Source organism: Rattus norvegicus, chromosome 3 (genome assembly GCF_021556685.1).
Source record: "Rattus norvegicus strain SHRSP/BbbUtx chromosome 3, alternate assembly SHRSP_T2T, whole genome shotgun sequence".
NCBI lineage: Eukaryota > Metazoa > Chordata > Mammalia > Rodentia > Muridae > Rattus > Rattus norvegicus.
Genome location: NC_141536.1, coordinates 16,984,931 through 17,010,459, shown reverse-complemented (window position 1 = coordinate 17,010,459; position 25,529 = coordinate 16,984,931). Strand labels below are relative to the sequence as shown.

The 25,529-nt window shown below is 42.3% G+C and overlaps 2 protein-coding genes across 14 annotated transcripts in view; one reads left to right on the top strand and one right to left on the bottom strand.

Moving 5' to 3' along the window:
• The window catches only part of B3galt9 (beta-1,3-galactosyltransferase 9), a 38,565-nt gene that overhangs the window by 9,774 nt on the left and 3,262 nt on the right, over positions 1-25,529 (bottom strand). The gene's annotated exons all lie outside the window — the stretch shown is intronic.
• Positions 77-25,529, top strand: Fbxw2 (F-box and WD repeat domain containing 2). 13 transcript variants are annotated; one of them, XM_087652746.1, is made up of 9 exons: positions 77-114; positions 216-324; positions 3,258-3,422; positions 4,907-5,324; positions 15,485-15,679; positions 17,486-17,523; positions 19,615-19,701; positions 20,648-20,817; positions 24,863-25,529. In XM_087652746.1, exons 4-9 carry the CDS (start codon positions 5,222-5,224, stop codon positions 25,149-25,151), a joined length of 882 nt encoding a protein of 293 aa, XP_087508872.1. In that variant the 5' UTR covers positions 77-114; positions 216-324; positions 3,258-3,422; positions 4,907-5,221; the 3' UTR covers positions 25,152-25,529.

The window sequence follows — 25,529 nt, the reverse complement described above, 5'->3', positions numbered from 1 at the left end:
GTGCTGCTTCCGCCCGACGCTGGGCGCCAGGAGGGACGCGCGGAGATGACGTAGCAGCACCGGAAGCCGCTCCCCTGTGAGGCTGCGGACCCAGAGCAGCGGCCGCAGGTCCAGGTCTGTATTTGCGATTGGCCGGGCCGGACTGGGCAGGGATCCCCTGCGCCCGCGGCGTTGCTGACCCGCCGCTCCGGCCTGTCTTCTCCCTTTCCCCGCAGGCGCCATGGCTGCGGAGCGGACCCGGCCGCTGCGACGCTCTGGCGGCCCGAGCGCGCCTAGTCGGTGTGAGCCCGGCGCGAGGTCCCGGGCCCCGGGGCGCTCGCTCAGGTCAGTGCCGCGCGGAACACGGCTCCGGGAGCAGGGGACCAAGGGAGTCACGAACGAGCTGAGCGACTCGGAGATAATTTTAGAGACAGGAAAATTAGAGCTAAGAGTTCCTGCCTTCAGGTGCCTAGCAGCGAAACGAGTTAACATTGACGCCCCGAGGCTACCTCTTTAAAGACGATTCATTGTAGACAGGTGGTTTATAAAATGCAGAACGTTGTAGTGTGTGTAGGAAGGCACCATGCTTGTGGGTATGCCTTGAAAACAGGTGTGTATTTGAGATGATGCTTTTTTTAAACAGGGGAGAAATGACAGTATTAGTTGTACATTATAACAGTAACTGGCTTATAGTGTGCCAAGATACTGTGCAGAACTCTTTGTTCTGTTTAATCCTCACGAACTCTAGTAGGTAAAACAGTACCAGGCTACAGTTTACAAGTGAGGAAATTCGGCTTGAAACACATGAAATGATTTGTCTATAGTTACCCAACAAGTGAAATTTCAGAGCCCATGTTTTATAAACATTATTTGTATTCTTTCAAAGTTTTAAAAATTAGTCTCCAAACTAACGGCTTTTAGGTCAAGGGTGGTTATGGACTCCAGCAGTCCCAGCATTTAGTCCGCTTTGTGAATTGTGAGACCAGCCTGGGCTTCATTTGCAAAAGCCTGTCTCAAAACAAAACAAAACAAAACAAAACAAAACAAAAAGGGAAGTAAAAGCAAATTTCTAAATACCACAAGTAAAAAGAGGAAAATATTTTAAAAAATAGTGTAGTCACACGATTTTAAATACAAACAGGTGTTTTGTTAGAAGGAGTGAGTTAAAACTCACTCTGCCTCCCAGTGTTGGGATTAAAGGCATTGTGTCACCACTCCTGGCCTGCCTCTGTACCTTTTAACTGGTTGTACGTGGGAGGAAAGTGGCGGCAAGGAGACAGTCTTCCCAACAACAATGAATGTTTATCTTTTGTTCTTTAAAAAAGGTATTTTTAGATCTATATTATACAGATCTATATCTGTGTCTATATGTAGGATATTGAAGGGTCATGTATATGCCACTGTGTATTCGGTGTGTGTGTGGTTGTGTGTGTGTGTGTACACAACTTTATGGAGTCAGTTTCCTCTTTCCAGCCAGATCAATCAGGCTTTTCAGTGAGCACTTTTACTCACTGAGCCATTTCACAGGCCCAAAGTTTTAATTCCTTACTCGCACAGGGTAGAAGGAGGGGAAACATTCAAAGTTTGCACGCACGCATGTGCTGTGCCTGTAAAAGATGCAGGAGTGGAAGTTTTTGCCTTAGGAGGGTGAAGACGGAGTAATGTTGAACTGTTGCTTCCTGTGTAACTCTGGTAGAGCCGCTCTACCTCTTGGGCCATAGTTTTTTGTTAGGGCAGCAGTACCTACATTTTCTATGATCCATGTTAAGATCAAATGTGATATTTGCAGGTACTGCTACAGTTATTAGAACCAACATAATGTAATTGCTTAGAGGCAGAAACCAAATGCTCTCACCTCCCAGGTTAGGAATGTTTACCATACTACACATTCCTGAGAGCTTTGTGATTATTTCTGTTAAGGACTGGAGGCAAGTTAAATGTTGACATTGAGAAGGGTGAGAGGAGCGAGATAGCAAGGGGTGTGAATAGAGAGAAGAGAACCAAGGAAGCAGTCATACATGTCTCTGCATCGGTTCTGATTCTCACGCTGCTAAGTTAGAATAGCTTCTGTTTCACAAACGGGAGCTTAGACATTATTTGACCATTCCCACAATCACATAGGAAGTTGCTGAATCAGCTTTAAAAAAAAAAAAAGACTGGCCTAGCTCTTTTATTTCTCCCAGCTTCCTCTGTACCCAGCAGTCCTAGCTGGACTAATGGGAAACACTGTCCTGGGGTTGGCTATTCACTGTTGCTCTGATGGTTGAAAGCACGTCCTCCTGTTGAAGTCCCATTTCCTGAGACTTCCTGTGGAAGGCTTCTGTGAACTGCCAGTACACGGGATTATTCCTAGAAGTTCTGTGAACAAGTTCAATTTACACCCGTGGCTTTAAGGAAGTTTCCTCCAAAACTAGTGGACTCTTTTAGAAAAGTAAGAATTGGTGGGTTTTACTAGTATGCTCTGCAGAGTTAAATGACTTTAGACAGGCTCTGTGGCACACACCAGATCTCAGGTTAGGCCAGTTGGAGCTAAATGACGATGACCTACCTCAGTAAAAGACAAAGTGAAACAAAACAAAACAAACAAACAAACAAAAAAAAACAATGTCCAGAGGCTCAGGTGCCCATCTCATTGTCTGTGGAACATTCTTAAAAGTAGGATTTCTGGATGTGTTACAGAGGGACTGTGCAAAGTAAGGTTCAGACAAAAAAGGCTTATTTTTGAGTTGAGTTGGTAAACTTATGTGAACAGGTTATTCTTTTAGCAGGTAGAGAACTAGACATTTCATATAAATTAATATGTCCTTTAGCCCCAAACCTGACTTTGAATACTGTCTTCAGCAGCCCAGGTTGTTAAGTGGAGACAATGTGTTTGAAACATTTGGTTGAGTCTAATAATACACTGGGTTTTGTCTGAAATGTTCTTGCCAAAGTAGAAGCAGAAACCTGATTTTACTCACCTTAGATGAACTAAGTTGGAAGATGAAATCTGACTCTTTTTTATAGATGTAGTTTAGGTAACATGTCTGGAAAGAAATCTATTTTCTCCCACATTGAACTTTTTTTTTTTAATTAGATGACAATCTTGTAAATAAAGAGAAGAAAAAAATCCCCCCCTCCCCAAAGCCACTGAGCTTTCTGAATATAATAAAAATCAAACCACATTCCCATGTAACTGTTCAATATCCGCATCTATCAACACAAAACTGTTCTTAATTGGTGTCCTTTTCCTCTTCCCATTAGTTTAATCCTATTTATTTTCCCATTTTTCAAAACAGTTTTCTCTGTATGGCCCCAGCAGTCCTGGAACTCTTTGTAGACCAAGCTGGTCTTGAACTCTACCTACCTCTGCCTCCCAGATTCCGTGATTAAAGGTGTATGGCACCACCCCTAGCTTTTAATCTTCATTGTAAAGAATACGTTGGCACCTGTTGATATATCAGGTACTTTAACATTCCTTTGTCCCATTGAGCCCTGAAAAATGTGCTATATTTCCTAAAATGGTATAATCAGGTAGACAGTGTCTGCAGGTCTTATTACCAAGTTAGATTCTTAAAAAAAGAGAGGTCTGCATTTTCTTCCTCCTCCTCCACCTCTAATGGCTTTTACAGTCTAGACTAGGCTGACCTAACTACATATCCAAACCTGGCCTTGAACCTTCAATCCTCTTGGCAGTGGGATTATAGGTGTGCCAGCTGCTGTGCTGATCTGGAGAACACAGGCTCTGTTCTGTCCTGTGGTTTCACTAACTTTATTACCACAGGTACTTAGTGAGCAGCTTGCAGTTTCTTCATTTGCAGAGTAAAAATGACACGTTTTTAGTGAGCATCCAGGTGACGATATTTTGCTTTGTATATTTGAAATGTGGTATTACAATATTTCCCAGATTGGTCACCAACTTAGTTATCTTGTAAGGGCAGCCTCTAAGAAGCTAGGATCATATGTTTTTACTGTGCCAGCATCATGGGGATTATTAATTTGTTTTATCTTACAGGACCCTTGTGGCTCTGTAGGGAACAGTTAAGAGTTGTCACTAAGGGGTTGGGGATTTAGCTCAGTGGTAGAGCACTTGCCTAGCAAGCTCAAGGCCCTGGGTTTGGTCCTCAGCTCCAAAAAAAAAAAAAAAAAAAAAGAGTTGTCACTAGCTTATGTGAGGCTTATAAAAGCAAACTGTGTAGCCTTTAGTAGTCCATGTTCTGACAGATAGCACTGTAAGGAAATGGAATACCAGAATACCTGCGGCACATAACTTATTACACGTCTGCTTTTTCTTTCTTCACGTCTTCTTGCTTCGACATCTATTGTAGAACCGAGTCATTAGTTTTGTGATTGGGGTGGCAGGTCAGGATGTACTTAACATAACTGATACAGAGGTCACAGCTCCAGAGATTTGTGTATTACATCCTGGTGCTGTTCTTGTGATTTTACTTCCCAAACAGAGTGCATGTAGTAAGGCAGTTACTAAGGAGGCAGTTTTGTAGCAGTTTGAGTGGAAGGTTGTGTGTATGTAGACTAGAATACTCTTTATGAATGAATGTTCTTTAAATCTTTTTGGTGACAGTGCATGTGAAATGTGTTAGACTTCAAAAGGAGCAAGTCACACACTGACATACGTTCCTCTGACATGTTTACTATATCATGATTTTTAAAAATGTTTTCTTAGATGCATTTTCTTTTGTGTTCATGGGAACTTTCAGATAAAGCATATTAACTGTAAAGTAAGCATAAAGTTGTAATGCCAATTTTTACACTAATTTTTAATACTTCATTTATTAGCAGTCTTGCTTGAACAATCTTTTTGAACAGAACTAATACAATATTTTGATGTGCCACAGGTAAATATTTCCATAACCTTATGGAGAGAAAGGACTTTGAGACATGGCTTGATAACATTTCTGTTACATTTCTTTCTCTGACGGACTTGCAGAAAAATGAAACTCTGGACCACCTGATTAGTCTGAGTGGGGCAGTCCAGCTCAGGCATCTCTCCAATAACCTGGAGACTCTCCTCAAGCGGGACTTCCTCAAACTCCTTCCCCTGGAGCTCAGTTTTTATTTGTTAAAATGGCTCGATCCTCAGACTTTGCTCACATGCTGCCTGGTCTCTAAGCAGTGGAATAAGGTGATAAGTGCCTGCACAGAGGTGTGGCAGACTGCATGTAAAAATTTGGGCTGGCAAATAGATGATTCTGTTCAGGACGCATTGCACTGGAAGAAGGTTTACTTGAAGGCTATTTTGAGGATGAAGCAACTGGAGGACCATGAAGCCTTTGAGACCTCATCATTAATTGGACATAGTGCCAGAGTGTATGCACTTTACTACAAGGATGGACTTCTCTGTACAGGTAAGGGACTGGGAGAGTTGTGGGAGAGAGGAAACAGTGTCCTTTTCTTTAATAATTTACAAGGTTAATTCTTTTAAGCTCCCTCTTGAGAAGAGCAAGTGTTGATTATACTGGATATTGGTAATTGCTATTACCTGTGATTAGATGTCCCTATTCCCCTCATGTTCTTTCCCCTGGAGAAGAGTCATTTCTATAAAGATTTATGAGGAAAGCTTTAGACATTCTCTTTAAGTATAATGTGAATCAGAAAATTGTAGGCTACTTCTTATTTTGTTTCTTAAAAATATTTTACACTGGGTGTGATGGCGCACTCCCGTCACTCAGGAGGCAGATGCAGGTGGATCTCAAAGGTCAAGGCCAGCCTGGTCTACAGAGTGAGTTTCAGGACAGCCAGGGCTACATAGAGGAAAACAAAACAAAACAACAACAAAAAAAAACAAACAAGAAAACAAAAGCATTTTAGGTCTCCAAGAACATTTTGGATGGATGATTTAACATGTATGTTTGTTTCCTTACCTTGAAAACAATGGGAAGAAACCTATTCTCTCCTCGCTCTAAAATCCTGTGACCCTAAGAATCGATGCTCAAAGTTTGGGCGTGGCCACAAAGACAGCTAGATGGTTTGTTTAGGTTTTTCTATTTTGTTGTTTAAACCTTTATTGATTGCTTCACATCATTCACCTGTCCCACTCATCTCCATCCCTTTGAACCCAGCTTCTGCCCTTGCAACCTCTCCACAAGACAGTCTCTCACACACAAAGCATAGACATCTTGTCATGGAAGCTGTAGCTTGTCACAGTGAGTCCCACAGTGTATCCCTCTGACACACATCTTCACTTGTAAATGCTCATTGCAATCTTTGGTCTGGTTCAAGGTCTCTGACTTCTGTCCTGATGGGACTCCTCCTGTTATCCTGTTGTTGCCCTGTATCATGGCGATCCTGTAGCTTTAGATCAGCAAAACCAGCCTTTCAGGTGCAACAACAATTCACAAATGATGTAGATGTTGGGGTGGGCCAACTCAGAGCCCTGGATCCAGGCCTGGGTGGAAGCTGAGCTGCTCAGCTTGTCGGCTCCCCCACCTGCAGCACTAGGCTCTCCAGCACTGCTCCAGATAAGCCAGCCTAGAAGCTGGAAACAGAGTCAGCTCTCTTGCTCTCATGCACTCAGGACTGGCTTACCTGCACCCAAGTCTCCAGAGCCAGCACCACTGTGCTGCCCGGTTGAAGCACAGGGCCCACTCTCCCCAGTGCTACCAGCTGGATGTTTTTTTACACTAAGATGTTGAAGTGACTGTGCGACAGACAGAAGAGTGATCTATCATAGCAGTGCTTTCCGTTTTGAGTGAGTTTATTAAGTCTACAGTAAGCAAAAAGTTAGGGAACAAATAGCAAGCAGTAGTACAAAGCTACAGATAGCAAAACACCATCCAGTTTAGCACTTTGGACATCTAGCATTAATGGAGCAGCCTGACTGGGAGAGCAAACATAAGACTGCATTATCAAATAGGGGCTTACAAACTTCCAGCAGAAATCACCTGGAGAAGCCCCTTGACAGCCATCTGGCTTTCCCAATTAAAAGAGTCCTGTAGAGTGAGGCTTCTGAGCAAGTGATAGCAGATGACATCAAATCGGGTGCTAACAGCATCCCTCAGAAACTGACTGGGAAGTGAGACAATCATCTGTTTTCCAGTTGAGGTTTTTCCCTTGAATAAGCTTCTCTGGCTGAACTTCTACTTTCCCATTCCCACTGCAGGCGTTTTTATATTATAAACAGTAATAAGTCTGCTTGGAAATCACTTACCTTCTAGGTATTCTGAAGGACACAGTCTTTTAAACACTCTTATTAGCTTGCTTTTTTGTTTTTTGTTTTTTTCTTCTCTGTTATAGAGCCAGAGGGCCAACTTGTTCTTGTAAAAGGTGCCTTTGAGGACACTTAAAATAAATGTGCTGGGTGTCTTAGTCACTTTTCTATTGCTAAGATGCCATGGCAAAACAGCATAAGATGCATTTAATTTGGGGCTTATGGGTCCAGAGTCCTTGATCCTGGCCAGGAGCACAGCAGCAGGCAGATAGACAGGTACTGGAATGGTAGCTGAGAGCATGAGCCAGAGGAACCTAACTGGTAACAGCGTGGGCTTTTGAAGCCTCAAAGCCCAACCCCAGTGACATAACTCCTCTAGCAAGGCCACAGATAATACTTTTCTGTGCAAACAATTCCACCAACTGGGGACCAGGTATTCATTTGTGAGCCTATGGGGACCATTCTCATTCAAACCATCACACTACAGTATGGGGCAGGAGAACCCTTTCTCTCAGAGTACATGTTCAACAAGCTTAAACAAAGGACATGACAAGTGACAAATATAATACACATTTTGATGGGTAATATAACCCCTTTCTAGGCTGTATGTGGAATGGCCTTAGGAATTCTTTTCATTTATTTACTTATTTATATGAGTGTTTTGTCTGCACACCCAAAGAGGGCATCAGATCTCCTAAGGCTACAGTTATAAATGGTTGTGAGCCACCATGTGGTTACTGAGAATTGAACTTAGGACCTCTGGAAGAGCATTCAGTGCTCTTAACCTCTGAGCCATCTCTCTAGCGCCCCCCCTTTCTTTTTTTACTTTTTTTTTTTTTCTTTTTTTCGGAGCTGGGTACCGAACCCAGGGCCTTGCACTTGCTAGGCAAGTGCTCTACCGCTGAGCTAAATCCCCAACCCCTACTTTTTTATTTTTTAGTTGCTTATGTACATGTCTGAATTTAGGTATAAATCCGTAACTACATGTTTTAACAGAGGCCAAGCGTGAGCATCAGATCCTCTAGAGCTAGAGTTACAAGCCTTGTGAGCTGTCTGACATGGGGACTGTGACCAAAACTAGGGCCCTGTGCACGAGTAGCATGCACTCTTACTGAGCCATGGCTCCAGCGCTGGTTCTAGGAGTTACCAGAGTCCAGTTCCTGTTTACCTACGTCATACACATTGAATAAGGGTATCTGTGTTTATTTTTCATTCCAGGACATTTTAAAATAAGTATTTTGGAGTGCCAAAACTATATCATTTTTGCTTTTAATAAGTATTAGCTGTTCCTTTGTGTAGATATTCCATGTATGTATTTTCATGTTAAATATGTTCAGGTTTCTGTTCTGTGAATATTTGTTTGCATCCCCCTTTCCCGTTTGGGTTATTTACTTTGACAGAGGCTAAAGTTCAACTGTCATTTCTACAACAGCAAAAGATTGTCCGTTGATGCTTTTACTTACGTACACACAGACTGAATTGCTGCTGTGCCCTCAGAAGTCAAAATATACTTTCCTTTCAGTCTTCCAGAGCCAATCTCAACATTTTTAATAGTTAATAAGTTATCAAGACTATTTTAAATTGTATGTCTGTATGAAGCACATATTTTCCCATGTGACATTCTCCTATGCACTTCTCCAGTTTATCATTTGATTAAGTTTAAACTTGCTTCATGCTATGTGTTTTCCCTGTGTCTGGGTTTTGAAAAATTATCACCCAGTTTTCTGTACTTTGAAGTACTTTTGTAGTTGTAGTGGTTTTGACAGTCTTTGGCAAGTTTTGTTTTGTTGTTTTAGATTAAGCTGTGGCATTGACTTGGCACTCCGTCCTTAAACATTAGCAGTGGACACATTGTCTCCATGATTGCCCTCAGCTTCCTCCTCTTGTTTGTTTGTCTTTTGGGGATTGTTTTTTTTTTTTTTTTTTTTTAATTAGACAGTGTTTCTCTTTGTAACAGCCCTGACTGTCCTGGACTCATTTTATAGACCAGGCTGGCCTCAAACCCACAGAGAACTGCCTGCCTCTGTATCCCAAGTGCTGGATTAAAGGCCTGCAGTGACCACCAACCCTGGCCTACTTTCTTTTTTTCTAAATTATTTTATTTATATGGATATTTTTCTTGCTTCATTATATCTGAATACCATGTACATGCTTGGTAGAGGCCAGAAGATAGCGTCAGAACCCCTGCAACTGGAGTTAAGGATGGTTGTGAGCCACTGTGTGGGTGCTGGGAATAACCCATGTCCCTTGCAAGAGCTGCCAAGTATTCTGGTTTAACCTTGTTTCTAGCTTTAAAAAAAGTTAATGTGTGTGAGGGGTTGTGGGTGGGGGTGTCAGAGTGATTTTTAGAGCCTTTGCTAACCTCAAGTTTACTACACAATCCGGGCTGGCCTCAAATGTGCAGTAAGACTTTTGTTTCAGCCTTCTGAGTTTGGGGATTACTGGCATTACTGGTTCATCATTTCTTTTCATCTAGTAGAAGTTGAGCCGTGGGCTGGGGAGATGGTGAGTGGTTAAAGTGTAAGGACTGGAGTTGGGACTACCTGAAGTCACAGAGATACTGGAGCTGTGTGGCAGCCCATTCGTAATTCCAGCTTCCTAAGCAGACATGGAATCCCTGAAGCAAGCTGGTTCTATCATCTAGTCATTTGGGTGAGCCCTAGGTTTGGCCAAGAGACCCTGCCTCATAAGGAATAAAGGTGAGGACTGGTAGAGGAAGATTCTGGACGTTACTCCAAGGTCTCCACATGCAAACATACATACACATACATGTAAGGAGGAAAAACCCTCAGTTATTTGTTGAAAAAGTAATTGGGAAATACTCTTGGAGTCCTCTAGCTACTTGTAATATTTGTCAGTGGTCTCAAGTCTGTATTTTTGTTTTCATTGCTAAGGATAGACACCCAGGGCCTTTGCATTCTAGCCATGCACTCCACCACTAACCCACATTCAGCCCCCCATCCTTCATTTTAAGATTAGTTTATAAATGGGCATATATTATGTTTATTATAATTTATCAGGTTTACATTTGAAAATTATGTTGTGGCTTTTGAAATTGATTTAAAGTGTTAGTTTGAATTTTTTGTTTGTTTGTTTCATTTTGTTTTTTGAGTATTATTCTGTATAACTCTGGCTATTCTGGAAATCACTCTATAGACCAGGCTGGCCTTGAACTCAGAAATCCACCTGCCTCTGCTTCCAGAGTGCTGGGATTAAAGATGTGACCAGGGTTGGGGATTTAGCTCAGTGGTAGAAGGCCCTGGGTTTGGTCCCCAGCTCCAAAAAAAAAAGAAAAAAAAAAAAAAAAAAGATGTGACCACCAATACCAAGCTTAGTTTGAAGTTTCTAATGGCAGCATGCCTGAGACTTCACAGGTAAGAAAAATATGTGCTAAAGAATTATGTTTGTCTTTTTAAAGAATTTTTATGTGCATGTCTGTGTGACCTGGAGAGGCCAGAAGAGGGTGTCAGATTGCCTAGAGCTGTAGTAAAGGCAGTTATGAGCTGCCCATCATGGGTTCCAAGAAGCAAACTCAGTCTCCTAGAAGATCACTAAGCATTCTTAATCATTGAGCTCTCTGTCCCACTCTCATTTTGTTTCTTAAGACCTTCAGTTTTCATTGTGGGTGAACTGTGGAATGGTGAGTTTGGCAGTAAGCTTATGGAGACTCAGATTAGCACTGTGAGAAGCAGTGAGATAGTATTACCAAAGGTGAGGGCTAAAGTCAGCAGTCTGCTACTCAGAGAGGTAATTCTCCCTCTGTTCTGCAGTTTATTTCTAAAGTGATGAGGAACTCAGTGGACTTTGTGACTGTCAATCACTACTTATTTATGAAGTGTCTGCCATTATAAAACAATGTGGGAGAAGCAGGGCAGTTCTTTGATCAGAGGGTAAACACGCTCCATCAGGAAGATGACTTAATGTAGGTGAAAGTTTCCCCGAGGACCGTGCCAAGTCCCAGTACTTGCCTTTCCAGAGTGCAGCTTCTCTCCGTCATTACGTTTAGGATTCAGGCATGGGGTGGCCAGACCTGACTTTGCAAGAAACCTCAAGTCTAGTTTTTTGTGAAATGCACTGATAATTTTTCAGTATTTATCTTTATCTAGACTTTAAAACACTGTGGTTGGGTAGTCTTTGGCTTATGAGCAGTAGGTAACCTCTGGATTGAGTGAGAAAAGTGAGAGCTGTAACAGCTGGAGTAGAGGACTTGTGACTGAGGGTGTAGCTGAGGAAAATATTAGCATTGTATGAGCATAGTTCTAATTTGATAAACTCTACCCCCACCAAAGAAAGAAAAGGTAGTTACTATTTTTCAGACAAACAAATGATTTCTGCATTAGGAAAAAGTTAGTGTTTGATTTTAAAGAACTGACTAAAATGTATTTGTTTTTATACAAAGTATTTATTGATGGCCCCACTCTTGGAGTTCATGTGCTTTCAGTACTGCTTCCTCTAGAAAGAACATCATCCTGTTGGCTTTGCCTTGTCAGCAGACTGATGGGACAGTGCAGAAGCCAACACCCAGTAGTGCTGTTTGTGCATGACTAGAGATACAATTCTCTAGCATCTAACATGGGAATTTCATGTCTGAGAATTGGGAACTGGGGTTAGCTTCTCAGGGCCTCCCGCAGGAAAATCAGACCCTTCCATACAATTGGTCTCAGCATTTTTTTTCTAGAACCTTTTGGTGACTTTCAGTGATCCCATAACTCTTGCAGTTTGCATCCCTGCAAAGCCAACAGCATGTAGAAAGCGCTGCAGGTTCTATCCCTGTCCCCATCTGCCATACCTGTGGTGGCTTCTCTATGCATTGGTGGTTAAACCTCGGAAGATACTTACTCCCCTGATATTTATTTTTTCCAGCTCAGAATTCTTCAATGATGTTTTCAGTCAAGGTTTTCCTTTTTCCAAAAGTAAGGCTTTCACTTTCAAATATCTGCAGGATCATCATGAGTACCTTGCAAAGTGGAAGACAGTATTTTTATGCATCGTCCTCCTATTGCAGGGTATGTAGCATTCTTAGCTTCTGCCTAGTTGGTGCCAGTAATGTCCCTTGGCTGCACCATAGCAGCTGACACTATCCAACAGTTTCTGAAATGTGCCCTTAGGAGATAACCATCCTGCTTCTCTCACAGCTGCCAAGTTAACATCTTAATCCATTACAGCTTAGGCTCAATCAGTCTAGGAATAAGGTACTAAGGGGGAAGAGTGATTTTAAAGAATTAAAAAGGAACATTTGAGTGTAAGAGCAGCTGTTACACTGAACAGAACATGGTAGTGAATGAACTTTGTCAGAAGTGGCTGGGGTTTCTAGCCCTGCCCTGGGAGGATAGTAGTACTAGAAGCAAGGTTAGAAAATGACTGAATTTGAGATAATAGAAGTTCAGTTTGGGATCAACTACATTTATTCACTGTTGGATAGCTAACTGGACATTGCCAATGTATTTGAAAATATAGGGTGAGAGCTTTTACGAGTACTCACGACTGATAGAAAAATACAGGAGTAACATCCTAGCAAATTTGTATTTTATGTGTGTGGATGTTTTGCCTGTATGTATGTCTCTACATCAAGTACATCCTGGTACCTGTAGGAGCCAGAAGTGGGTGTCAGGTCCCCTAGAATTGAGTTACAGTTGCGAGCTGCAGAAGCAGCAGCAAGACCCCTGAGCTATCTTTTCAGCCCTCAAAAGTTTATGTTTATGTTTTGGGGACATTAACTTATTCATACTTTAGATTTTTCTTTCTCTTTCCTCACCTCCTCTTTTTTCTTTTTCTTCTTTTTTTCTTTTTTCTTATTTGGGGGATGGAGATGTGGCTCAGTGGTTAAGAGCACTTGCTGCTTTTGCAGAAGACCTGAGTTCAATTATGAGCACCCACATGGTAGCTCACAATATCTGTAACTCCCAGTTCCAAGAGGATCTAATACCCCCTTTCTGGCTTCCACAAGCATTGGTGCACAGACATCCATGCAGGGAAAACAACCATACACCAAAACCTTAAAAAAATTAAAAGTGTGTGTGTAAAGGTCAAAGGACAGCTCTGTGAAGCTGATTCTCTCCTACCTCCATTGGACACAGGGACTGAACTCATAACACCGAGCTTGAGCAGCACACGCCTTGCCCTACAGAGTTATCTTGCAGGCCTCCATCCTTATCATTCCAGCGAAGTTTTTTTAAACCATGAAATCCTTTCCTCAAACACACCAAGGCTTGGCTTAAAAGTATAGTTGAGGAGCCTGTCGTGCCCAAGCCTGAGGCATGTTGCAGGACATACATGTTGAAGTATTAGCACTTTGACAAACTGAATTAAATAAACCCTATTCATTTTTCTAAGGAACTATTAGAAGACAAATTATATGTGATTCCTATTGGGTACACTGTTGCAGACCTCTCGTTCTCAGTGTTATCAATAATGGAGATTTGCCTGATGACCTTTCCAAGATTTTAGTTCCTTAACATTAGACGAGAATGCTTCAGCTTCCTGTCCGTGTGGGATTTGTCTTCGTATGCTTATTTCTTCATTTTCTGTGGTATTGTCGAACAGCTTATAGCCTTGTACCTGCTAGGCAGGCATCCCACCACTGAGGGATGGAGAGGGGAAAGAGATCTAAATAACTCCATGCAAAAGTCTTGCCTACAGTCTTTTGCAAGGAATGGTTATTTAGCCATCCTTTGAAACCCTGCCTCCTATCTAAAGGTGCGTGTTTTTTCCAGTCCTTAGTTTTCAAGACAGATTTTTTTTCTGTGTAGCTGTGGCTGTCCTGGAACTTAACTATGTAGACTAGACTGGCCTTGAACATGGAGGTCCATCTGCTTCCGCCTCCGGAGCACGGGGAATAACAGCGTGTGCCACCACTGCCCTGCTGAATTTCTTTTTAAACATCTTTTACGTGTATGAGTGTTTTGCCTGCATCTATATATGTGCCACCCTCGGTACCCTCAGAAGCCAGGTCAGGGCATCAGATCCCCTGGAATTGGAGTTACAGATGGTTGTGGGCTGCCATGTGGGTGCTGGGAAATGAATCCAGAGCCTCTGCAAGAATAGTATTTGCTCTGAACCTTGGAGCCATCTCTTCAGCCCCCTAATGGGGAGTTTTTATGGCTGGTTTTAATCATTTCAGTCTCTGAAAACTGTCTTGTTGGGTGTTTTCCTAGAATACAGTGTCCAGGACAGAATAATTAGTGTTCCTCAAAATGTCCTTGGTTGAACCTCTAAAAGTAAATTTTGGGACAAAATACAATATTTGGAATTGCTGACTTAATGAAAGCTCAGTCCAGAATTGCCATCATGATTAATGTAATCTTTTCATCAGAAGCCATGCTGAGTCCTGCATCCATGGTGCTAGGAACCCTGAAGAAAGAACAGACGCACAGTAATGAAGCTGGAATGAGGTGTGGTTCTCTAACCCAGTAACCCAGAACCTCAGTGTGTTTATTGGTACAAAACACTGGGAAGGATTACTTTGCCTCAGTAGGAGGTGTCTTAGGCAGCCAGTCACAGACTAGAAAGAGCTGGAAGGCGCTGCAGTTCTTGGTCTCTGTACACCGATCACTTGTTTGTAAACACTCACGTTCATTCCCAAGGAAAGCTTTGCTGTCTGTCCCTTTTATCCTGGCCTGTATGTGGCTTTGCCAATTTACCAGGGGTCAGATGGTTTTAAGAGTAGTCGACATGTTACTCGAGTAGTTGTTCATGTTAAAATGCACATTCGTTCAGGATTTTACTCATTCAGGGGCTTCCTCCACTTCCTTATAGACAGAAATAAAACCAACTTTTTTCCTGAAGAATTTAAGATCTTTGTGATTTGATATGAATGTCTGTGGGTAATTTATCCCAGTATTCATTGAAGTTTGAGGCTTCTTGACATCTTTTAAGATGGCTCAAGAAATTACCAGTTAGCTTATATACAAAGTTATCTGGCAACCTGAGGCTTGTCTTTAAACCGTCTTAGAATGCACTGTGCTTTCCTAGTCAGCATTCCTCCTAACTCAGGACTGTTGAGTACTGAGTAACCGAGCATGCGTGTGTAAACATGCAGCCATAGGTAAGACGAACCCAGTCCAGTCTAAAAGTTCTTCATAACAAGAGATATCAACTGTTTCAGGTGGAAGCATGACAGGTGCTTTAGTATCATTTGATAGCCAGGAAAATTAAGGGACAAAGACAAAAAGCTTAGATTCTGTCTTAGTAAATTTAATGCCATTTTGAGGCCCAACAAGTCATATTATTCTGTCTGTGCTCTGGCTGTCTCAGCCTAAAGCAGAACTACGGCGGGGACTATGGAGCCCCTCTTTAGGGGACTGATTTTCCTTCTTTAGGGTGTTAGGTCACACTAACCTTCTGGTTTTTCTCTTCAAGGGTCAGATGACTTGTCTGCAAAGCTGTGGGATGTAAGCACAGGGCAGTGTGTTTACGGCATCCAGACCCACACTTGTGCAGCCGTGAAGTTCGATGAACAGAAGCTTGTGACAGGCTCCTTTGACAACACTGTGGCCTGCTGGGAATGGAGTTCCGGAGCCAGGACCCAGCACTTCCGGGGGCACACAGGGGCGGGTGTGTTCTCCTTTTTCAAGGATCTTTACAGTTATTTTAGCCATGCCTCTTAAGACTAAGAGTCAAATAATTTAAGGGTTTTTGGTTTTTTGGCGGCTTTATTCTACCATTCCCACCAAAGCTATTTTTCTGCATTTCAGTTACTTACATTGGGAATGTTTTCCACAATTTCGCTTTTTGAAACACTCTTATGTATGCTGGAAGAGGCAGCTGTCCTCTCCAGTTCATTTCTCTCTTGCTACTAGTCACATTTGTTTATAGTGGATTCCATACCACCACACTTAGGCATTCAGACCACTCCACTGATAGATTTAGAGCTGAAAACCCTGGAAGTTCTCAGATTGTATGATCTTCACAGAGTGCGTGCAGTCAGTGTTGGCTGCTGAGTGGGTAAAACAAGCAAGCATCCTGGGCTGTCATGAAGGAATCTCTGTTCTACGATGTCATATTTATGAGCAGACTAACAGGACACTGCCTAGCTCGCTTATTCTTACATCCTGAGTTTCTTAAGTTGTATCTAGTGCTTACTAATTTTTTAAACCTAAATCTTTTACAAAACACTCCTCCAATTAAACTCATATTAAAAAAAATTTTTTTTAATCTGCTCGTTTTAGAAATCTGTGGTTTGTAGCCAAGTGTAGTGGAACATGTTTAATCCCAGCACTGGGTAGACAGAAGTAAGCAGATCTCTGTGGGTTTGAGGCCAGCCTGGTCTACAGTGAGTTCCAGGACAGCAGAGCAATATAGAAAAACCTCATCTCAGAAAGCAAAGAGAGACGTTTGTGGCTTAGTACAGACCCCTTCCATCAGAGTAATACCACACAGCTTAGATACCACAACTTCTAGATGATTCCTTACCTCTAAAAAGGTTCTGATGCTGTTTCTTGACACTGCTGAGGCTTTTAATCCATGCCTTGCTGTCTCCTCTACCTGAAGGTATTTTCTTTTCTTTTCTTTTTTTTTTTTTTTTCTTTTTTTCGGAGCTGGGGACTGAACCCAGGGCCTTGCGCTTCCTAGGCAAGCGCTCTACCACTGAGCTAAATCCCAACCCCGGTATTTTCTTTTCTTAATAAGCTATACACATCCTTCATGTCCCAGCTTCAAGATCATGTCTCTGATAGCCCTGGGCAAAGTAGTCATTCTCTTCAGTGTTTTTCTAGCAACAGGTAACCTCTTTTTAAAAAATAAAAACAAGACCTTCCCCTCAGAGTTTTTAGAAGGAAAGACCAGCTTCTTCATCTCTAGGTCCCAAATATCCTTTTGAGTTTGATAGACATTTAAAACCAGATATTGAATATTCACTGTATATCTTGAATTCGTTGCAAGGTGTACGACATGAAGAAATGTAGACATTGCTAACTGAATGACTAAGTCCGACCTCTGAGATCCTTGTTTTCTCTGCCCTGAGTGCTGTTCTGCAGCTTACTCTCTTCACATTTTTGCCTTGCTATCACACTGCAGATCTTACAAGGGCTGTCTGGGCTGCTCTTTCCCCATGAACTATCTAACGTGTGTATGGTGTCTAGAAATGCCACCATTTCCATCTCACCGAAGCTAACATAAATAGGAGAGGTGTTCTCTGAATCATTCTCAAAGATTTCTCAGCCTTAGGATAAACCATGGTAATAATAATAGTTTTGAAATAGATTATCTTTGTAAAATTGCTGGTTTAGTAGCTCAGTTCTTACTGTGCTCTGGTCAGGAAGTTATGTATTTGGACAGCTAGGAGAATAAATGATACTGTTTTTACAAAAAGACCCAGTGATAGTGAAATGTGTTTAACCTTGATTGTGTTGTGTGCACTAGTGTTCAGTGTGGACTACAGTGATGAACTGGATATTTTGGTGAGTGGCTCTGCGGACTTCGCTGTGAAAGTATGGGCTTTATCTGCTGGGACATGCCTGAACACACTCACTGGGCACACAGAATGGGTCACCAAGGTAGGAAGACCAAGGAGTATCTCTGCTGCCAGGCTCCTCACTGGTGGGGAATGGAGGATGGTAAACCTGTATATATTGTTGATAAATTATTACAGAATAGATTCATTCACTGAGCATGGTGGTATACAACAGTGGCCAGAAAGTAAAAGCCACTTTTATCTGGGTGTAGTGGTACATGTCTGTAATCCTGACACTTAAAAGGCAAAGGCAGAAATGCCAGGAGTACAAGGCCAGCCCTGGGCTACATAAAGATGCCCTCAGATTCAGAACTGTTGGTTTTTGTTTCAGAAAAGTAAGTGTTTCAAGATAGAGAAATAGCTCAGTGGTGGATTGCTTGCCTAGCATGAGGCTCTGGGTTTGATTCTTAGGACTACAAACAGACACACACATGCGTGCACACCTCCCCCCAAAACGATGACTAAACAAAACCCCCATCACTGCCAACAAAAACTGGTGCTTGCAAAATGTGAGATGGGGAGGGGCCAGGTGTAGTTCAGTCGTAGAGCCATGTATGAGGCCCTATATCAAGCCCATCACCACCGCAACAAACACAGGGGAAGCAAAAAAGGAGTCTTTAATAGAACATTGTGATGTTTTCTTGTTCTCAAAACAAAATTGTTGTGTTTTAAATGCAGTATTAGTGATGGATATATCATGTAGACACACTGTTCCTAAGTTCATTGTTCTGTTTTCTAAGGGGCTGGGCATGCAAATAAACAAAACAGACCGTGGCCTTATCTGATGGATTTTAGCCTCACAGAAATGGTTATTAAATAGAACTGTCCAAGAGAACTCTGCATAATTAAGTTCTGTGAAGGAGACATATAGTGAAGTATAAGGTCTAGGAACTAATTAGGACAAGCACTTTGAGAACGGCAGAACGAGGTGAGTAGGAGATAGCTGTGAAAGGAGCAGGTAGAGTGTGGTTCATATATATGTGTTCCGATAGGAAAGCACTAACAGATGAGTCCAAGTGCTCTGGAGTTTTGCCCTTTCCTGTTAGTATTGTTTGCATGGTTCTATTTGATCTTCACTACATTTATTTGAAGTAAGGTAATGGGCATTTTGCCTCTTACAAATCAGTAAACTGAAAAGCAGTAAGTCTGGAATATAGCTCAATGGGAGGCTCTGGGTTTAGTTTCCAGCAGTAACTGAACAACATACCAGTTGTATGGTCTTTTCCTGGGCTGCATAGTTCACTGGATCTCTGTGAGCAGATTATAGATTCTTATTCTGAGTCTGGTGCTCTGTGATGCACCTACTCATGAAAACATCATTGTCGTCCTTATCTAGGTGGACATTTTCTGTTCCTTAATTACGGACTGGGTCTTTTTAGGTCGCCCTGGTTGACTTGGACTCACTGTGTAGACTACACTAGCCTTGTTCTCACAGAGATCTGCATGTCTCTGCCTTCCACATGCTGAGATTAAAGGCATGCACTTCCACACTCAGTACCTTACAGATAAGTCAAGCTGACTGTGTGTGTGTCTGTGCCTAGTAACAGCAGAAATAACCAAGTGCATTGCTGGAGGTCAGACTGGGCCCTATGCATGGTAGACAAGTATTTTTCCATGCTATATCCCAAGTCTACAACTTACAATTTTAAAAATTAGTCCTGATGTTAGCATTTCTAACTAAAGATAAGATTAGATGCTCCCACCAGATGATGGTGGCACATGCCAGCACTCTAGAGGCAGAGAAGTGTGGATCTCTGAATTTGAGGCCAGCCTGGTCTATAGAGGTTCCAGGACAGCCAGGGCTACACCCTGTCTCAAAAAAAAAAAAAAAAAAAAAAAAAAAAGTTAAATGTTCCCACAGTAACAGAATCTGGGTGTAGTAAAAATGTTAGGAGTTAACATAATAGAGTCATATAGTCTAGTATTTCATAACAATTCAAGCTCATTTTCACATTTTGATTTAAAAGCAATGTATAAGTAGTACAGGAACAGAGTGGAAGGAAGGTTCTTGGTATAACATAGATGCTTGTGCTTTTAGGTGGTTCTGCAGCAGTGCAAAGTCAAGTCTCTCTTGCACAGCCCTGGGGACTACATCCTTTTAAGTGCAGACAAGTACGAGATCAAGGTAAGTCTTCTCACTCTGTAATTTATCTCATCAGAGAAAAAATAGCATATAAGGAAAACTAAAAAGGACTAACAAAGGGAGACTATTGCCAGGAAGACGTCTTTTTTTCTTTCCCAAAACTAGGCTTGTTTGTGTATCCCTGGCTGCTTGTCCTGGAACTCACTGTAAACCAGGCAGCCTCAAACTCAGACAGCCACCTGCTACCCTTACAGGCAAGTGCCAGCACTGCCGGGCGAGTCACAGTATACCCATTAGAAACGGCACGATTCATCTGTCTGTGTGCTGAGCTTTCCCACCATCTGTAAAGGAGAGGAGTCCAGGAGGCTAATGAGACCAGTCCCTGAGTTTAGATTGCCAGCACCCATTAAAAAGGCTAGGAATGGGGCTGAGGCGTAGACAGACAAGAGGATCCCTGGGACCTGCTGGCCAGAGAATGCAGCCAAATTGATAAGGTGCAGTTCTGTAAGAGACACGATTTTAGGAGAGTAGAGAGTGAGTGAGGATGATTGAGCCAACATCCACCTAGACTTCCATGTGAACTCATACCTGTGTATAAACACTGGCATGTGCACACACAAGGGCAAGCACAGAAAATTGTTTTCCACACGTTCTTACTGTTGTTTCTTTTTGTATTTTAAGAGGGCTCAACCATGTAGCCCAGACCTTGTACTTGTACTTGTACTTGTAATCCTCCTGCCTCACATCCTAAGCACTAAGACTCTTAAGGTTCATACCTCATACCCCCCTTCATTATTTTAAAACTTTCTTTGAAGTAGGCATTATATTTAGAAAGGTTAAATATTTTACCTAAGACCATATAGGACTGTGACTCTTGACTAAAACAGGAAATCTGGGCAATATAAATATATTCCCTTTGTGTCTATTAACAGGCGCCACTTTTTTTTTCCTTTAGTAATCAGCCCCCCCCCTCCCTTTTTTTTTTTAGATTTGGCCAATTGGGAGAGAAATCAACTGTAAGTGCTTAAAGACATTGTCTGTCTCTGAGGATAGAAGTATCTGCCTACAGCCAAGACTTCATTTTGATGGAAAATACATTGTCTGTAGTTCAGCCCTGGGTCTGTACCAGTGGGACTTTGCCAGTTATGATATCCTCAGGTAATGTTTCCCTGGGCCTGCATGTGCTCTGCCTTTGAGTCTGTACAGTTCAATAGTGTAAAGAAAAAACTGAACATTTGAGTGTGAGGGCAGTGTCTTCTTTTGGAAAGTGCTAACCAGTTAACAACAGGGTTGTCTACAAAATACTCCACTCAGGTAAATGTCTTAGCAATTGAGAAAGTGTCAGAAGCTGAAGCCTGATGATCAAAGTTCCCATCCCTCCCTAACTGGGAATCACGAGCCCCTTCCCTTTCAGGATTCAAAACCTATCTTCTGGAAAATGGGGGTATAGATGGGAAGACCTTTCTAGCCTCCTCTGTTTTAATATTTAACTGATCCCTGAGAATTTGAGGCCAGTTGAACTTATGCATTGGTGTCTTCTTTTGGATTGGTCCTGACCAAATAAAGTGTAGTCAGTAAGTGGCCTTCTGTTGAATAGCGACCAGATAAACTATGGTTCATTTCCCTCCACAGTAGTTCTATATGAATTTCAATAACAATTTTGTGTCCCACTGAATACTGTTGGCCCCTTCATAGGAATGGGGAGTTACTTTAAGGAAAAACTTCAATTTAGGCATCGGAGTCAAAGACGTGTACCATGTCCTGTGGTCTTTTTCTAATTTTGTGCCTCAATTTTCTTGTTTATAAATGAAGTGCTTGTGGTGCTAGGACAGGACATTTGTTTGTGTCTCAGTCATAGAATAATTAATTTGGACTCATTTCTCAAGTGATTGTGCTTTGAGAAAAAGGATTAAAAACAGTAAAAATTAGTCCTGTTAAGAGCCCTGTATTCCACATCTCCTCCTAGTCTTCACACGGCCTTCACACAGCCACGGCTGCATTTCCCGTAGGCATAAGCTAAGGGCACCAAAAGTGAGAAGAAACTTTGGAAAGAACCCCAGCCAGAATTGTGGGTATAGTAATCTCGGCACTTGGCAGGTTTGGGTAGGAGAATCGTGTTCAGAATCCTCCTTAAACTACACGGTGTTTTTGAAGGTAAACCATGTGAATCCCTGTCTCAAAAAAACCAAAACAAAGACTCGGTGAAATAGCAAAGTAAGGAAAGGTGCTGGATTCCTGGAACCCAGAGGTGGAAAGAGAGAACTGACTCCTACAAGTTGTCTGACACAGGGGGAGAGCAGGGGAGAGGAGGTATCAGTGGCCTCCTTTTCAGTTGAATTGTACATTTACTGCGAGCTGTCCGTTTGGGGCGGGCTCTAAAGGTAAGGTGGAATAGAGGTGTCATTGCTTCAGTGCTTCTTACCCAGAATTGAGTCTATAAGGAGTCCTTGGAGAAAGTTCTATTGGTGTTTTAGAGTTTGGACACATTAACTTTAAATAATGAATCTACATGATTGTTTGCTGGGAGGAAGTACTAGGTTTAAAGTTGAAACAATTTTATCTCTGCCCTTTCTATCTCCAAACATAAATAAAGGAAACCTTTTTGAAATCCTAGCACAAATCCTGTGACTTCAGTTCCTAGGAACCTTCAAGCTTTGAAGCTAAAACAAAACAAAACAAAAACAACAAAAAAACCCACCAAAAAAAGAAAAAAAAAAAAACAAAAAAACAAAAGACAAGTGGCAGCATGTTGTGCATCCCTGAGATCTTGACCAGGGAGGTTCCTTGGTCCAGGGCCCAGACAGCCAGTGGGGCTTTTTGGTTTTTGGAATTTTCTTAGAGTTTCTCTCACTGTACTGGAGCACGCTCTATAGACCAGGCTGTCTGTCCTTAAACGACAGAAATCTGCAACAATCTGTGGCTCAACTCTTCACCTTCCCAAGCAAGCTGGTTCCCTGCTTTGCTCGATGGGGCTGGGCTTCCTGCAGTGTAGCTGTTTCTCCTGGTTTCCTCTGGGCTCTCTTCATAGGAATGTGTGTCTGTCTCTGGCCTCGGTGCTACGGCTTTGTTATGAGGTTTTATTCAACTCCTAGCTGTGAATCGGGTATTCTGATGGACACTGGGAAACACAGCTAATTACAGGGCTGGGTGTGTATTGATAGAAGGTATCTTCCCAGTTTATATGAAGCGCTGGGCTTAACTCCCCAATACTATAAAACAGACTAAAAAGATACATACACACCCACCCCAGATGGAGTGTTTAGTGCCTGATTAAGTAAATATTGTTCTTAATGTCCCGTTTTCAGTTTTCAGTTCAGGAAGATGAGCTTATGCTCTGGTCTGGTTGTCACACTGAGGCCCAGCATTCTTGATCGTTTTACTAGTTGGTCTCATAGACTGTAGTCCTAGTAATGTTTCCCCACCTCCCCTTCCCCCAAGGGTTCTGTGTAGCCCTGGCTGTCCTGGAATTTAGAGATCTGCTTCCCTCTACCTGCCTCTGGAGTGCTGGGGTTAAAGTCATGTCCCAGCACTGCCCAGCTGGTAGGGTGTCTTAATATCACAAAATTTTGTTATCTTTTTGTATTTCGCTTTTTTGAAGATGGTAGTCCAGACTGGCCTTCCATTATGATTCTCCCGACTTAGCCTCCCAGATGCTTAGGTTTTAGGTATGAGCTACCACAGCCAGCTTTACAATTTTTTTTTTTTTGTAGTCAGAGATTATAAATTATAAGAGGAACACACCCATTATAAAAAATTGAGTCTTTTGTGTTCCTAGGATCTGCAGTTAGTTTCTGAAGGGAAGAAAAAAAGCCTTTTCTAGGTCTAGACACAACACAATGGTTTGTTCACTCATCGATGCTCCCACTGCAGTATCTGAGCTGTGCTTTCTCTTGGTGGTTTTCTCTTACCCCTTTGTGGGAACTGAAGCTCTGTGGTAATTAGGAAGTTTTATGCCCAACACATGGTAAATGATACAAAATGGTCCTTCTTAGTGTCAAATTCAAATTCAGGGGGGTGTTGGGAGGGGTAACTTTGAATCTGGCTCTTGTTTTCTAGAACTTGTAATGGGAGGCCTTCTCTATCCATACTCTGCTGTTTGACAGTAATAATACATTGTTTCCTTGTCCCTGACATTCTGTTTTGCTTCCTCTAGTTCACTGGTTCTCAGCCTTCCTCATGTTGTGGTGATATCAACCATAGAATTATTTTCATTGTTACCTCATAACTGTAATTTTGTTACTGTTATGAATTGTAATGTAAATATCTGAGTTTTCCAATGGTCTTAGGCAACCCCTGTGAAAGGGTTGTTCAACCGTAGGTTGAGGACCGCTGTTCTACCTAATATCCTTGTTCTTACTTGCTGTGTTTACCAGCTGCCCCTGTTCTAGTTGGCCTCTAGGACATAAGCCAATTACTGGTGTCCTTGTGAACACCTAAACTAACCTCCCAACCAAAGGAGTCTAAGGAGGTTGATAAGGGGAAGTGTAGACTTTATCTCAGCTCTTTACCTGGTAACTCCAAACAACATCTGACTTTCTTTCCCTGTCCATCTTGTACTTGACATGGAAAGTGCTTCAGTGTTTGTTTCCCTGTTTTCATTGGTGCAGCGATTGCATTAGGTCTCCACTCTGTGCCTTGATCATTGATATTTGGGAACTGCCACCCTATGAAAGCTGAAGCTGACTTTTCCAACTTAGCCAGCTGCTTCTAAAAACCTATGGATCCATTGTTAATAGATGTTTATAAATTATTAGAAACTTTTACTATCTCTAGCCAGTAGTATTTCTAGAGAAAAGGCCATTCATATTTGTCCTAGGCTTCAAGATGTCCTGCAGAGGAGTCAGGCTTTGCACCTTCCTAGCAGGGGCAGACTCTTTCCTTCTAGTTTCACCGCTAACTGACAGACTGTGTGAATCCCTGCCTGGGCATCAGCTTTTAATGTCTGAAGAGTGCAAATGATTTTATAAGTTAACCTGTAGGATCCTTTCAGGTCTAGGTGGATATTTTGCGTTTATGCCTCTGCTTGCCTGTAGGAAGGTAGGTTTGTTTCCTCTTCCCTGCTTTCTATACGTAGGCTGATTTTCAATCCTCACAGTTTTCCTTTTTATCAAAAGTTATTATTAGCTCCAAGTTTGCTTGGCAGTTTCAAGTGTCTCCAGGAATGTTTCCTTTGCCTCATGACCCCGAACTCTCCTCCTTTCAGGGTCATCAAGACACCTGAGGTAGCAAACTTGGCCTTGCTTGGCTTTGGAGATGTCTTCGCTCTGCTGTTTGACAACCACTACCTATACATCATGGACTTGAGGACAGAGAGCCTAATTAGCCGCTGGCCTCTGCCAGAGTACAGGAAATCAAAGAGAGGCTCCAGCTTCCTGGCAGGCGAAGCGTCCTGGCTGAATGGACTGGATGGGCACAATGACACGGGCTTAGTCTTTGCTACCAGCATGCCTGACCACAGTATTCACCTGGTTTTATGGAAGGAGCATGGCTGACACCAAGCGCTACCACCGCTGACTGACTTTGGGTGCCAGGGCTGCGGGTTTTGGGTGCAACATCTGTGGCAGCCAACTTCATGAACCAAAGTTCTCACCTAAAGGTATCATCACGCAGTGCACAATCATTTATCTGTTTGCCAGGGGCCAGGGCTGGGCGGGGAGGGCTTGTTTTACTGACATACACCGCAGCATGCTAATGGGACACACCATTGACTTCATCTGTACTTAGTTCTGTTGGTCAGTGTACGAGGTTGCATTTTTGGATTTATCTTTCTGAGTGGAATATTGAGTAAAGAAAGTTAAATGATTCACTAATCTGCTAATTGGTTGCCCATAAAAGCACATGGAGTCTGTTATTAAAGTTTTTTTCCAATA